The sequence below is a fragment of the Vicugna pacos genome, chromosome 11 (genome assembly GCF_048564905.1).
Source record: "Vicugna pacos chromosome 11, VicPac4, whole genome shotgun sequence".
Taxonomy (NCBI): domain Eukaryota; kingdom Metazoa; phylum Chordata; class Mammalia; order Artiodactyla; family Camelidae; genus Vicugna; species Vicugna pacos.
This window is the reverse complement of record NC_132997.1, coordinates 83,846,635-83,861,196: the sequence shown is the minus strand read 5'-3', so window position 1 is coordinate 83,861,196 and position 14,562 is coordinate 83,846,635. Positions and strand designations below refer to the sequence as shown.

Sequence of the window (14,562 nt, the reverse complement as noted above, 5' to 3'; positions counted from 1 at the left end):
CACGTGAGGAAGCTGTGGTGGCCCTGCACGTGAGAGTTAAATTAAGTAGGCAGTGGGCAGGTAAGGAGAGGCTGGTGAGGTGTAGGGTGGGCATTGGCAATGGAATTCTTCCATTCACCTCTGTTCCCTGGATACGCAAGATTCACCAACTTCATAGGAACCCAAGCTTCATCTTGACTAAGGACTGGATGAGTAAGTTGGGTGACCGGCTTGAGCCACCCTACTTATTTGGGCTTGAGGAGGTGTAGGTAGCAGAGGAGCTGGGCACTCCACAGTTTAAGAAGAACAGACCTGGGCCTTGTCCTCAAGGAACTCCTTTTTTCTTCTCCTGCCTGGGCACCTCTGATGGGCTCTGCCCTGCCTCCTGTCAGTCCCAGGCTTCAGCCTTTGGACTTGGGCTTCATGTCACATGGATTCTCTGCTGGATTCACCAGTGGTGTTTGTCATTCTCTGCCCTTCAAGCATCAGGCAGTTGCCTTGGGCTGTTTGACTCTAGCCATCCTATCTCAGTACTGGGCAGGGTGGTGGAGCACATTATACAGCAGTTGGTTTGGGGTCTTCTGTAAGTGCCTGTGTCAGTAAGGGTTCTCCAGAGAGATAGAACCAATAAGGTGTGTGTGTGTGCGTGTATAGATACGTATATACGTGTACGTATGCATATCTATATACACATATGTACATACACACACACGCACAGAGAGAGAGAGAGAGAGATTTATTATGAGGGGCTGGCTCACACAACATCAGCTCGCCTGGTTCTCAGGCCTTCGGGTTTGGACTGGAGTCACACCACTGGCTCTCCTGGTTCATCAGCTCGCAGATGGCACCAATGATGCAAGTCTCCACTTAAGCCAAAGACCTGAGAACGAGGAATGCTAAAGTCCGAGGGCAAGAAAAGATGGATGTCTCCTCTGAAACAGGAGAGAGCAGATTCGCCCTTCCTCCACCTTTTTGTTCTGTTCAGACCCTCGACAGATTGGATGCTGCCCATATGTGTCGGTGAGGACGAACTTTATTCGGTCTGTCAAGTCAGATGTTCATCTTTTCCAGAAACAACCTCACAGGCACACGCAGATATAATGTTTTGCCAGCTAGCTCTCTGGGAATCCCTTAGACCAGTCAAGGTGACACATAAAATTAACCATCAGAGCACTAGCACACTGTTGTCTGAGGTTGGGTCTCTCCTTTGAACGGGGTCTCCCAGGCTCCAGCCAAACTTCTGCTAGTTCTGCTTTATTCATGAACCTCCTCCTCCAGGTGAGGCCTCATTGTGTGGGAAGATTTGACCTGTGAGTATTACTTGCATTAACCTTTGAAGGTTTCCAGTTAAGGATGTGTTGGCAGCTTTGTAGTGTTGGTATTCCAGTTTTTGTTTCCTTTTGTTTGCAATTAGGATACAACCTGTATGTTTACTGGTACGGGATGTTCTTGTAGCCGAACCAGATTTATCTTGGTGTTCTTGGTGCTGGGCGCTGTTCCTGAGCTAACTTCTTGTCATAAATCTGGTTTTTGGCCAGATTTGATACCATGATTGATTTTTTAGAAATTCTCTGCCTTTGACATCAGATGTGGCCTAATATATCCAAAGCAATTCTTATTCAACTTTGGGAATGGCAGTGATGCGGACCAAACCACAGGTGTTGTTCCAGGCTTTCCCTTAGTGTTGCAGCTCCTGCTAATGATCCTGGAATATCAGAAGCTGAGGCTCTAATCCTAGAAATATGTGTTTTCCAGCAGTGTCCTGAAAACACAAGTTACGCTTGCTTGATAAGAGCTGTCGCTCTTATTGCAGAAGCCGCTATTTGTTTAGGCTTCACAAACTTGTATCCTTGCAGTCTTGCTGTCCTCTTCCCCCTCGCCCCCTCACCCCCTCCCCATTTTTCTTTCATAATCTTTAACTATCGTTTCTATTGCTGCAGCTTAGCCATCTGCCTTGCAAGGTGGGAGAAGCTGTGTTTTGTTTGTCTTGTGCATGTTTCCTGACTACCAGCTCAGGGCTAAGTACTGGGACAGACCTAAAGCGCAAGCAATTAGCATAAAGGTAAGCGTGTGGGCTCCGGGATCGTCTGGGTTCAGGTGTCAGATTTGCCACTTAACTAGCTGCTTGACCTCAAGAAAGTCACCTCAGATTCCAAAGTGTCAGTTCAGCCCTCTGGGTCTTAGTTTCCCTATCTGCAAAAAAGGGATAGTGACCTACCCACCTCTTTGGGTTGCTGTTAGGATTAAATGAGTTAATAGATGTAAATCCTTAAGGAGTTAATAGATGCAAATACTTAAAGCATGTCCGTCACCTAATACATCTCATTATATTAGCTGCTATTACTCTTGTTATTATTACTATGATAGAGATGAACAAGGGAATATCCCCTTAAAGAGATTTAAGAGTGGATAGCCCTAGTCACAGATGCTAACACAGAATGCAGCTAGTAAATGCTGTTGGAAGGAACTCAGTCAGCACTGTCCAGTAGAAATATGTGAGGCACATACATAGTTTTAAATACTCTAATAACCATAGTAAAACAAAGTAAAAAGAAATAGTGAAATTATTAATAATGCCTTTTATTTACCCCAATATGTCCAAAACGTTACCATTTCAACACATCATCAGTATAAAAAATTATTAGTGAGGTGGTTTACATTCCTTTTTTAATACTAAGTCTTCAAATCTGCTATGTATTTCATTACAGAACCTCTCAAGTTGAATGTGGAATGTTCATTGAAAATATTTGATCTGTATTTAGATTTTGTAAAATTTACAGTTAAAAAAGTGGGCTTACATACCAAAGTTATTCTACATATACTTGAAAAGTTTTACAATAACTGAGTCTTAAGCATCAGTTTAAAAATTTATATATAATTGAAACAAAATAAAATTCAGTATTCAGTTTCTCAGGCACATCAGCCACATTTCAAGTGTGCAGTAGCTGTGAGTGGCTGGTGGCTGCTCTACTGGACAGCACAGATTTAGGTAAAGTGTGGACTGAACTCACAGGTGAGAGGGACTGTTTTAAGATAGTGGTCAAGGAAGGCTTCATGATGGAGGTGCATTTAAATTGGCACGTGAACAGGTAGAATTCGGGTGCTTGGAGGTAGAGAGGTACAAGAAATACCAGGGGCACATCTTTGCAAGTGGGAGAACATGAATAATGATAACCTTAAAGAAGAAAGATAATAGGGGTCTGGTCAAGGCCCCCCAGGAACCACCAGAGTCAGGTGTTCAGGTTTTTGTTAGACAGTAGGGACCCACTGAGGGTCTTTGAACAAGAGAGTGATGTGATCAATCCGTGGGAGCAGTGTGTAGTATGGATTAGAGACGGGAGACACTGGGCGCTGAGAAACCTGCTAGGAGGCCACTGCAGGATCCCAGAGTCAGGTCCCGAGGGCCTGAACTTGGGTGCTGGCCCTAGGAGCAGAGGAGAAGGGAAGGGTGTGGAAGAGAAGGAGCAGACAGATCGAGGGTGGACCATGTAAGCAGAGGCCATGGGGACTGAGAAGCTTGGGAGCTGAGAGGGTTTGTGGTGCCCTCCACAGAAGGAAATGAGAAGTCCCGTGTTCCTTGTTTCAGTGGAGAGGACGGGCATCTTTGGGAGGACTGCTAAGTGGGACTCTGGGTCCTCGCCAGGACTGTGAGGACAAGGAGGATGGCTGGCTTTGTCTGTGCCCTGCCACAGCGGCCTCCTCAGTGATAGAGAGGCTGCTGTTCTCTGGGGCTCTTGTTCTCACTGTTTCATTTCAGGCTAGATTCAGGGTTGATGGAATTTCTCCGAAGGGTGGGGGAGGGAGGGAGCTGGAGAGGTGGAGAGGGATCTTGAATTCTCCTTTGTGTACTTTCTAAAACACAAATACACACACCCACACCCTGTTGCAGGCTGGAGAGAAAACGCACCCCAAATGCATGATTACGCAAGCACTTGGCACTCTAGGGGTCTGCTCCTCTCTGTCTTGTGCAGATCTAAGGGTTTTTTCTTTTAAATTCAGAACAGGGATTGTGGTATCAGTGAGTTTGGGCCCAAGGGGACTTTGAAAGTGAGGAATTGTCCATTCTCCCTTGTCACCTGGGTGCTTTCTGTACCATCTAAGTCAAATATTGGGATTTGTGGGCACCACTGGACCCCAGACCGGGAGAATCATTGGTTGGGGCCAGAGCTGCCCTAGCACTGCCTTTGAGAAATCCGAACTCTTCCCCCGCCCCTTCTGTTAAGGCCCCTTATTCTGCTCTTGGTCTCAGCTTAGTCAAAGAGTCACATTCTTGCCAGGGTGACTTTACCAGCTTGAGTTTTTGGCTGTGTTTATGGTTCCTTCTTCTGGAAGACATGAATCAGATTTTCCTCAACTCTTTGGATCCTACTCCCATTCTTCCAGGAGTTGGCTTCCTGTTTTGTATTTTTTAACCGGGCTCTTTCTTGGGGTGGAGGTAGTGATTTTTATCCCAGAGTGATTTTACCCACTGCGTTAATTAGAGTAATGCCAGCATCCTACGATGCCACCATTCCGGCTGGCAGAGGGGAAGGAGGATGGAGAGGGCACATCCATATTTAACTGCCCTGACTCAGACATCACGTCCCACCCACATTCCGTTGGTGAGAACTAGTCATGTGACACACAGCCATTTACTCTTCCAGTTTCATTTTTGTTGAGAACCTAGTGTGTCTGAGGCACTATGCCAGGGTCATGGCTTAGGGACGTGAAGGGTCGAGGAGGGGGAAAGATGTCACTCCAGCATGGCCCCTGTAACTTTAGTCATGCTTGTTGTGGCACCCAGCCATCTGCCTTGAATGCCCTGGTCCATCTGCACGTGGCCATGTTGCTCACTCTTCTTAAAACCCAGCTCTGGTCACGTCACCACCTCCTCTTGAACTTTTATTCTCTCTCTAGAACTTGCAGGATAAAGTTTAAGCCTCTTAGTGTGAGGTTTGAGGTCCTTGACCATTGTCTTCAGGCCACCTTTCCAGGAATTTCTGCTGCCACTCCCTTGAACTTTCTGCCCCAGCAGTCAGGCTAATTGCTTGCTGTCCTGCCACTGGCCTCTTGCTTCTGGGCCTTGAACCTTTCCCCCTGTCTGGATTGCCTTCTTGCTTCTCCTCACCTGTCTGTGGTGGCCCAGGTCAAACCTCTGAGGTTGGCCTGATGGATTCAAGGCAGATCTGAGCTTGGAACTATAGCAGATGCCATACTGCACATGCAGCATAGGTTAGGTGGCTGTTGATTAGGGCTAGTGTTTCACTGATACCTGTCTTGTTTTGCTTGCTGGGTTGTGTACTCTGAGAAGGTACTTTCTTAAGTCTTCTACAGAGTCTGGCTTATCGCCTGGCGCAGAGTATTAAGTGCTGCAGTTTATCAAAAGCTTAGCATGTGCTAATTGCTTTATGTCACACCTCAGCCCTCCCGGGTGGCCATCTTTATCATTCCTGCTCTACTCATGCAGCAGTTGAGCCCACGGTTTACCCAGCCAGTAAGTGGGGGAGCCAGGCTTGAACATAGGTTTGATTTCTGGAGGTAGGAGGTAGGAGACCTCACCTGCTTCTCCTCACCTGTCTGTGTTGGCCCAGGTCAAACCTCTGAGGTTGGCCTGATGGATTCAAGGCAGATCTGTTATGTGCTTGATGAAGGCAGAGGTAAATGGGGGGCATACCTGTGTTTCTTGTTCCCCCAGAGTCTATAATCCAGCTATGCAGACCAGCTGTGCACAGTGTCTGTACAGAATAAAAGAGGTTGCTTGGCAGGTGGCAAGGGCAAGGGCTTTTGAAAGTCAGACCTGAGGTCATATCCTGGCTCTGCCACTTGGAGCAGTGGTGCCTTGGGGGAAAGTAAATAATTTATTTCTCTGAGCTTCTTCTTTTTTCTAATCTGTAAATGGGGAGGATGATACATTCTAGAACTGCTGCTGTTGGGATCAGAATTAGAGGAAATGAAGCTAGGTACTGGCAGCTAGTAAATCTTAGCCAATATTATCTGTTATCACCCAAGGTGGGGGGCATGGATAAATGTCAACGTGGATGGTCCTGTAAAATTCAGAGATGTGGGAGATCTCTGAAAGCTGGATAAGTCAGAAAGCTTTGTGGAAAAGGGCGCATCTGAGCTGGATTTTGTGAAATGGCTAAGGATGTTTTTGGTTTTTTTTCCCTGTAGTTTACATATATGTTTTATTTGGCTCTGTGTTATTTACATTGTTTGACTTAGATGCCAACATTTAAAAAACTGGGTGCTCTTTCACGAACACACATATACTTAGCTTCTCCTGAAATAGTGAAGGTTGGCAACACATGGCTGCATTCCAGCACTGCGGGAATGAGCTGAGTAGGAGCTGCTGTCTAGAAAAGACACCCACCCTGTCTTGCTTGCACTCATTTAGTTTACTGGCCTGTACCCTGGGGCATTTGAGTTTGAAACCCCAGTTATAAGCCCTTCTGTTCATTTTCCTGTTGGATAAAGAATTAGTTTCCTATTGTTGCTGTAACAAATTACCACAAAGTTAGTGGCTCATAACAACACAAATGGATGATCTTATAGTTCTGGAGGGCTGCAGTCTGAAGGAGTCTAAAGCAGGGCTGAGTGAGTGTGGGAGGCTCTGGAGAGAACCCATTTCCTTGTCTCTTCCGGTTTCTAGAGGCCACCTGCATTTCTTGGCTTGTAGCCCTTTCTCCATCTTCAAAGAGGTGGCTAAAGGTTTAACTATGGAAAAAGATTCATCTCTCCTGCTTGTTCATTTATTCAGCAAATGTTGGTTGAGGCCTACTGTGTGTCACCTGTATAAGGGACTGTGACAAATAAGACAAACACCTTGATCTCATGGAACTTACATTCTGGGGAGCAGGACAATACAATGACAATGTAAAACAGTCATTAAGATGAGAAACATCTAGAAAAATGTGCAATACAGAGACATGAAAGAGGCTGAGTTGCTTCTTTAGCTGGATCATTCAGGCAAGCCTCTCTGTGAAACTGACATCCAATCTGAAGTACAGTGATAGGAAGGAGCTAGCCATGGAGGCTTTTATTAGGTATGAGGAAGAGCATGTGCAAAGGCCCTGAAGCAGGAATGAGATTGGGAAGTACATGGAGCAGAAAGCAGGTGGGTGGCTGGAGCATTGTGAGTGGGCGAGTTGTGGGAGGAGAGCAGGCTGGATTGAGCCACGCCCTGGGGACTGGGCCGGGGTTTGGATTTTATCCTAAATATTGTGGGAAGCCATTGGAGGTTTTTAAGCAGGATGCTAACATGATACACACACATACACACATATTTTGAAAAGCTCACTCTGAGAGCCTTTGAAGAGTGGGTTGGAGGGGTAATGGTCCAGGTAGAGATGAGGGAGGCTTGGACTGAGGCATGTTCGAGATGGAGAGAAATGGATGGTTATGGAGAAAAAGCCAACAGCTGTGTTTCTTTGTGCCTTTTTCCTAGCATGCTACAGCTTTGGCTTATTTTAGACCTTTTGCTGCTCTCTAGGGAGAATGTTTCCGGGCTTTGCCAGCTTTATAGCCAGGGGAAGAGTGGGAGGCCCAGGCCCAGTGCTTGTCTGGCCTCTGCCTAGCCTGTTGGTGTGGAGGTGACAGCTTCGGTCAGCGATGTTTTTCTGGCATGTTGACCACTTAGGTCATGTCTAGACGCTCTTGTTCCAGACCTCATCTCGGTCCCAAACCAAACACGTCCACCTGCTGTTAATTCCACCCCCCTTTGGAGAAACTCTCCTCTTGCCTTTGCTGATGGCAACTCTAGGTAAACCCCTGTGGGGCCCTGTGCCTCCTCTCAGGCTTGCCCCGGGGAAGGGGTGGGGAGCAGCACTCCTTGAGAGCTGTGTCCCTGCGTGCAAGAGCCCAGCTGGGCCAAGGTCAGCAGTCCCTTCTCAGCCAGCCCCTTGCCAGCGTCCTCAGCCCCAGGCCAGGGGAACCTCCTTGTCGGTTGAGAGTGTCCTCTCTGTGTCTTCCCTGTTGTGCACTGTGGTTTTTAGCACAAGGGTTATTTTTGTTAGCTTAGTTTTCCCAGCCTCTTAGACACTTGTTCATCCCTCGGGAAGAAGAGATTAATATTATCTCTTCTGTTGCATGGACACAGCCCTCTCAGGTTTCTGGTGAGTTGCTTTAAACATTCACTTACTGTTCCTCACAGCAGTCCTAGGAGATGGGTGGGAACCCACTCCCCCATTTTGGCCTTTTTCCCCCACAGTCTTGCACTCAGTGATTACTGGGTTAAGAAACAAAGGATGATTCTTACAGTTCATAAATGATGTCTGTGGCCACTTTTTTCTATGTCCTTAGAGCTCTCTGTTCAGTGTTCCTTTGTGTTTTGGGGATAAAACATTTGCTTGCCCTTGCATTCAGCAATCTGAAATGACCCATTGTAGAAATGAGGAACTGAGGCTGAGAGAGGCGAGGAGACTCGTTGAGGACCACATAGCTGGCCTGCTAGAGGGCAGGTGTGGCCCAGGGCTCCCAGAGTGCCTTCATCCTGCCATCATGATTCTCTCTGCTGACCCTTCTGGCACCTCCATGGGTTGTGGTCTTTTGACTGGTTTGAGGCCGCGATTGTGGCTGCCTTGGCAAAAGGGGCAGCTCTCAGCCACACGACAGGAGTAGAACATGGGTGCCATTTTTTTCCCGCCATCATGCTGGCTGTCCTGAAATGCCTTGGGTTCCAACCAGTAGCCCCTTTTTCTATCTTTTTCTATCTGAAACATTCTTAACCGTGCCAGGTCCTTCAGCTCAGCAAAAACCACGTGAACAGTAGAAGGAGCAGTGGCTCTGGTGTCAAGCAGACCAGGTCCTGGCCCCGCTATTGACTTGTCAGTTACTTAACAATTCTGCCTTTGAACCTCCGTTTTCTCATTGCTATTGGTCTTATTCTGGAAAGTCATTATGAGAATGAAGGATGGTGTGTTTTACTGGGGCAGCGTGGCACAGGGTTTGAGTCAAGGCTCTGGAGCTGACTGCCCAGGTTCAAATCCTGCCTCTACTACTTATTAGCTCTGTGACTTTGGACAGGTTCTTTAACTCTATATCTCACTGGCTATTGCCAGAAGTTACACACTGTAGCCTCATACCCCCTCCCCAAGAGTGGGAACTTAATTTTTTTCAGCCCTAATCCCCTTCCATTCAGAGGAAAAGAATTATCAGCTAGGAAGGACCTAGATGTGAACATGATGTTTTATTTTGCTGAAGCCTCTTGGGTTGTAGGATGTGTTTCCCTTCGTTCCCTAACAGGAAGGGACAGGGTCTGCGTGGGAGAGATTAGTGACACTGCCCTGGAAGAGGACACAAACAGGAAGTTCAGAAATAAGCTGATACCTAAAGAGACTTAAGTTAGAGAATTATTGGCACTTAAAACAGAAATTCAGCCTTTTCAGAAAAAAATAACAGATGCCTGAATGTCAGTGGCAAGGAAGGGAGAAGGCTCTTGGTTTGTTTTTAAGTAAGGGCTCAGTGAGGAGAGAGCAGTTTCGATCTGTTTCTCTTGACTTGCTTTGTTCTCCAGATGAAGAAATAGAGGCTAACGGGGAACGGCCCTTTTAGCCCTTAATTAATTAAGGTCTTTTGCAGTGTGCACTTATTTTTTTTTTTCAAATGTTCAGCTTGCCTTTTCAGCTAGACTGTCAGTTCCTTGCAGGCAGGTGCCCAGCTTTTGCCAGCCTTTGTCGCCCTGCTGGGCTGAGCACGAGTTGGCATGTGACTGACCAAAGCCCAATTTCTTGTCCTTTGTGTTTCCCAGAGTGAATACATCGCTCCATGTGACTGTCGGCGGGCCTTCATCTCTGGATTTGATGGCTCTGCAGGTGAGTCACTAAATTCTCCCTTTGTTCTTTGGTACTTTTGTCTGCCTCCCCAAGATAACTGGACCCAGTTTCAACCTGTGATATAGAACCAAAAAGAAAACACAGACTAGACGTCTCCATAAAGCCTCTGCAGAGGGAACGTGGTCCCAGCCCCCTCAGCTCCTAAGCTTACGTTTTAGCGACCCTTTTCTCTATGCCTTTGCTTTTCAAATCTTAAAAATTTTATCAAAAAGATATTTTTGAACTTTTTATTAAATATAACATACGTGCAGAAAAGTGTATCAATTAACCTGAGAGCACCTGTGTGACTAGCACTCCAGATAGAAATGGGACATGACAACACTCTTGAGCCCCCTCCTTAGCAGATCCGTCCTGTGCAATTCTCTCAGTGCTTGGCTTTTGGTTTTTCTGTTTTCACTTTCGGTTTAAATGACAAAAGATTAACGTTGAGCTACATTGGTGCCCTGCACTAACTTTTTCAAAACTGTTGTGCCCTTGAGTTTTAGGGAGGGTTTCCCTCTTCAGACTCTCATCCCTTAAGCTTCTAGACTTGGTGGGAGCCCCTCTCTCCTCGAAGTTAGCCCACTGCTTCCTTGGATGTAAGTGTTGTCTTGGTTGGCACATTAGGATTGGTTTTGGCTGCCACCTCTGCTGAGAGCCCTGAGTTCTGCCTGGCCTGTGGGGACAGAGGGGAGGTAGAGGTGGGGTGCTTGAAGTCCCTGCTGGTGACTGCTGAGTCACCATGAACACTCACAGGGCCTGGGGGGTCTTTCTTGGGAAAGGTGAAACACCTTTTTTCGGGTGTCTGGTGGAGCTGATCACTGTGATCACTGAGCAGGAACTGTTTCCACCTCTGCCTTATTGATTAGGGGGCCCTTGTGGCTATAGGTCCACAGACCTCGCTTCTACTGGCCTTGACCCATGCTGTGCAAGTGGGGTCCTTTCTGTGCAGGGACTGGTACCCACTGGGCTACCTCAGGACTGTTTCCTTTAGAGCTTGGCCCACGGCTGGTTCTCTGTGGAATTGTCTTCACTTGCCTGGAGGTTTCCTTGGAGTTAAAGGCCCACCGGCCCCACTATAGTGGTGGCGGGTGGCCGGGCCACACAGGATCTGGTGCCTTTCACCATACTGGCCTGCCTGCTGCCATTTTGTGTAGCTTCTAGGTGGTTGTCAGAAACCTTGTTAATTTCTTTGCTCCCCTGTTCCAGGCACAGCCATCATCACAGAAGAGCATGCGGCCATGTGGACTGACGGGCGCTACTTTCTCCAGGCTGCTAAGCAGATGGACAGCAACTGGACACTCATGAAGATGGGTGTGTAGAGGCATGGCTGCCTCAGCCTGAGCTGGCCAGCTCTGGGAAGGGACCCGAGAGCTCCTCAAGGCTCCTGGGTCTTAACCCTTTCATGGGGCCATGGACCCTTTTTAGAATCTAAGATGTCTTAGTCTGCTCAGGCTGCCAAAACAAAATGCCATAGACTGGGTGGCTTGAGCAACAGAAATTTATTTTTTCAGTTCTGGAGGCTGGAAGTCTGAGATGAGGGTGCCACTGGGGTTAGGTCCTGGTGAGGGCTCTCTTCCTGGCTCACAGACAGCCGCCTTCTCACTATGTCCTTCCACGGCTGGAGCTCTCTCTGTTTCTCTTCTTAGAAGGCCGCCAGTCCTGTTGGATTAGAAGCCTACCCTTATGCTTCATTTAGCCTTATCCACCTCCTCCAACCCCTGACTCCAGACATAGTCACATTTAGGGATAAGGCTTCAGTATATGAATTTTGAGGGGATACAATCCAGTTCATGGCACAAGGAAAACCAAGAAAATGACATGCTTACATATACCATTATGTGTTCAATTCTGGAAGGTCCTGGTTCAGAAGACTCATTTTAGTGAGGAGAGACTGAGGGCCCGAGAGGGCAGTTGCTTCGCTGCTGCTCACATAGCGTGCTGTGCATTTGATTCATTAGCTGGAAGACTTTCCACTGCTTTTTGCTGTGTCATGATTCAGAGATAAAGGGAAGGGGCCACAGGCAGCTGAAACTAGGAAGCTCTCCCTCTGAGGATCCTGGACTCACTTTTGGCAGCTCAGCCATAGGGCAAGAGCGTGGGTCTGGAACTTTCTTGGGCAGGTTACTTCACTTTCAGTTTCCTCATCTGCGGGATGGAATAGTAATAGTAAGTACCACATAAAATGGTGAGGATTAAATAAATAACATATGGAAGGAATAGAGCTTAGTGTTTATGGAATAATGATTGTGTGATTGTGTGCGTGCGTGTGTTCTCTGGTTTTTCATTTTCTTTTGTGCTGTAAAAGTCTTTAGAAACATAGTTTTAGTGGTTGTACAAAGGTCTCTGCCTCCTGAAATTTTAACTTGGACAATAGAAGGAGGGAAAGGGCCTACCAGGGCTGAGTGAGGAAGAGAAGATGAGGCCAAACACCTGATATTTCCTGTTTGTTGTAGGAAGTAAGGAGGAAACCAGGTTGTTACCAGGCTCACAGTTCAGGGATCAGAGGGCTGTTGACAACTGAGTTCAGCCGAGTTGACACCAAGATCCAAGCAGTTAGTTTACTGAGGGGGGTGGTGTGTGTGTTGGGGGTGTGTGTGTGCACACACGTGCATACATATACATGTCTCCATATACATGTATATGTGTTGTTTGTCTTGGGGAAGAATTAGGAATGGTTTTATCCTGGCAGTGGATTTACTTTAAATTTCTATTTCTCAGAAATCTTTCTAGAAATATAAAAATATCAAAGCTACAGGTTGATGTTGCCTCAGATGTTTTCTCTCTTTGTCTCTGTCTCTGTCTCTCTCTCACTCACTCCCACACACACACACACACACACACACACACACAGGCATTTGGAGTCATGGGGCTGTTATAAATGGATAGGCCACTAGGCCTTTAAACTTTCTAATTACAGGCCTCTGTTGATGGCTCATGTGCCCTTAGTATATATGTATATTTGATTATATGTTATACGTATGTGCTAGTGTCTGCCTGTATTTCAAATATAAGCAAAGATTAATTTCTTATTTTTTCAGAAAAAATACAAATGGAAGTTCTGATACTTCCTGCTTGCACCCCAGTGGATCATTTAGTGCGCCCCTGGGGTGTGGGTCTCTCTCTTTGGGGCCTACAACTCCAGCTCTTAGATCTGTCAGCACTTTGAGGGTCAGTGTGTCAGAGAAGCAAATACTGTCTGCCTGTTCCTTAGAAGAGCCCTGGGGGATGAATCCTCCTCCCTTCCAAGCCCCTCTCTGGTTTCTTCCCTAAGCTGTCTCTTCCGTAAGCCCACCTCCTCCGGTCTCTTCTGGTGGGTTCGTTTGGGGAGTGATTCATCCCTGGGTTTTGCCAAACATCTGTCAGCTAAGAGATGACATGACTTCATGCTTTCAAAGTTGCACTAGGGGCATGGAGGAAACTTTGTTAATAAGTGGCTTGTTTAGCAATTTGAAAAATAAAATAGGAATGCATCAAATAGCAAAATAACTCAATGCCAGCTTCTAGGCAGTTTTTTAGAATTGAGATTCATGGGCTCATTTTTTTATAAACCTTTAAACTTCTGTGGTGATATGGTTATCAGTACTCAGTGGAGAAAGTAGTAAAAATCAGTATTGTTTTAGAATATGTGAACTTTCACTCTTAATTTGATATTTTACCAAAATATTAATTGTTTAACAAAAATTTGATGAGAAAAGTATATGTCCCAAACATACAAGATTTTGGGTTGGATTAAAGAAAAACTGGGATATCAGAAATAACAGTTTCTTTTTTGAAACTTATTTGGTGTCCTATGACTGGTCTCTTAGAAATGGAAAGGGCTCTTTGCTCTTGGTAATTGGGAAACCCAGGGAGCCATGTTACAGACACAATGTTGGTTTCCTGTGTGTCCCTCTTATAATCTCTGGAAAGATTTCTCTGCTGCCAAGTCTTGTGCTTAGTCCTCCATTTAGGCCTGATTGTTGTGTGGGGTCCTCTATGTGGCTGCTGCCCTCCAGATGAAGAGAGGGCAGTGTGGTGTGTGTTCCCTTACTTGGTGTGGAATGTAGGGGAGGCTCCCAGCTCCAGCCTTCACGGAATCGCCACCTGGGCCCTTATCACGTGACCAGTAGTGGTAAAATGATCGAAGGCTGATGAGATAATTTTCATGATGACACCGTGGGAATTGTTTCTTATCAGTTCTTCTCTGTGTAGGTCTGAAGGACACACCGACTCAGGAAGACTGGCTGGTGAGTGTACTTCCTGAAGGATCCAGGGTTGGTGTGGACCCACTGATCATTCCTACAGGTGAGTAAGCATGGGCCCTTTCAGCTTGGGTGAGGAAGTGGGTTCTAGATGCCTCTCCATCCTCCTTGTTTGCTTGTGGGAGGTGAATATTTGGGGGCTCAGTGTGACTTGATGTCACAGCGAAGGTCAAGTTGAGGAGAAGAGCCACAGGAGTATCGCCATTCAGAAGGTGCCAGGCTCTCAAAGCCCTGCTGCCTGTAAAGGGTATTCAGTTCATAGCTAGGTCTCTTGTGTGTCTCCTCAGATTACTGGAAGAAGATGGCCAAGGTTCTGAGAAGTGCTGGCCACCATCTCATTCCTGTCAAGGAGAACCTTGTGGACAAGATCTGGACAGAGCGTCCTGAGCGTCCGTGCAAGCCCCTGCTCACACTGGGTCTGGATTACACAGGTCAGAACCACGGCTGCGCCCAGCAGGCCCCCAGCCATCATCCTCTCCACCTGAATGGAAGTCCTCTGAGTCCAAGTCGAGCTTGGGCTGATGGGGGGGATTTTGCCCCATCCTGGCACA

General features: G+C 46.8%; 1 protein-coding gene across 4 annotated transcripts in view; it reads left to right on the top strand.

The window, feature by feature from the left end:
• Window positions 1–14,562, top strand: part of XPNPEP1 (X-prolyl aminopeptidase 1) — a 51,361-nt gene that overhangs the window by 16,271 nt on the left and 20,528 nt on the right. For 3 of the 4 annotated variants that reach the window (XM_072971855.1, XM_006200219.4, XM_072971854.1), the window contains 4 exons: window positions 9,704–9,767; window positions 10,977–11,081; window positions 13,962–14,054; window positions 14,299–14,442. In XM_072971855.1, the coding sequence (XP_072827956.1) occupies window positions 9,704–9,767; window positions 10,977–11,081; window positions 13,962–14,054; window positions 14,299–14,442 (406 nt within the window). Of the gene's footprint in view, window positions 1–1,932; window positions 2,042–9,703; window positions 9,768–10,976; window positions 11,082–13,961; window positions 14,055–14,298; window positions 14,443–14,562 lie in introns of those variants that run through there. The other variant, XM_072971856.1, reaches the window with a different exon arrangement.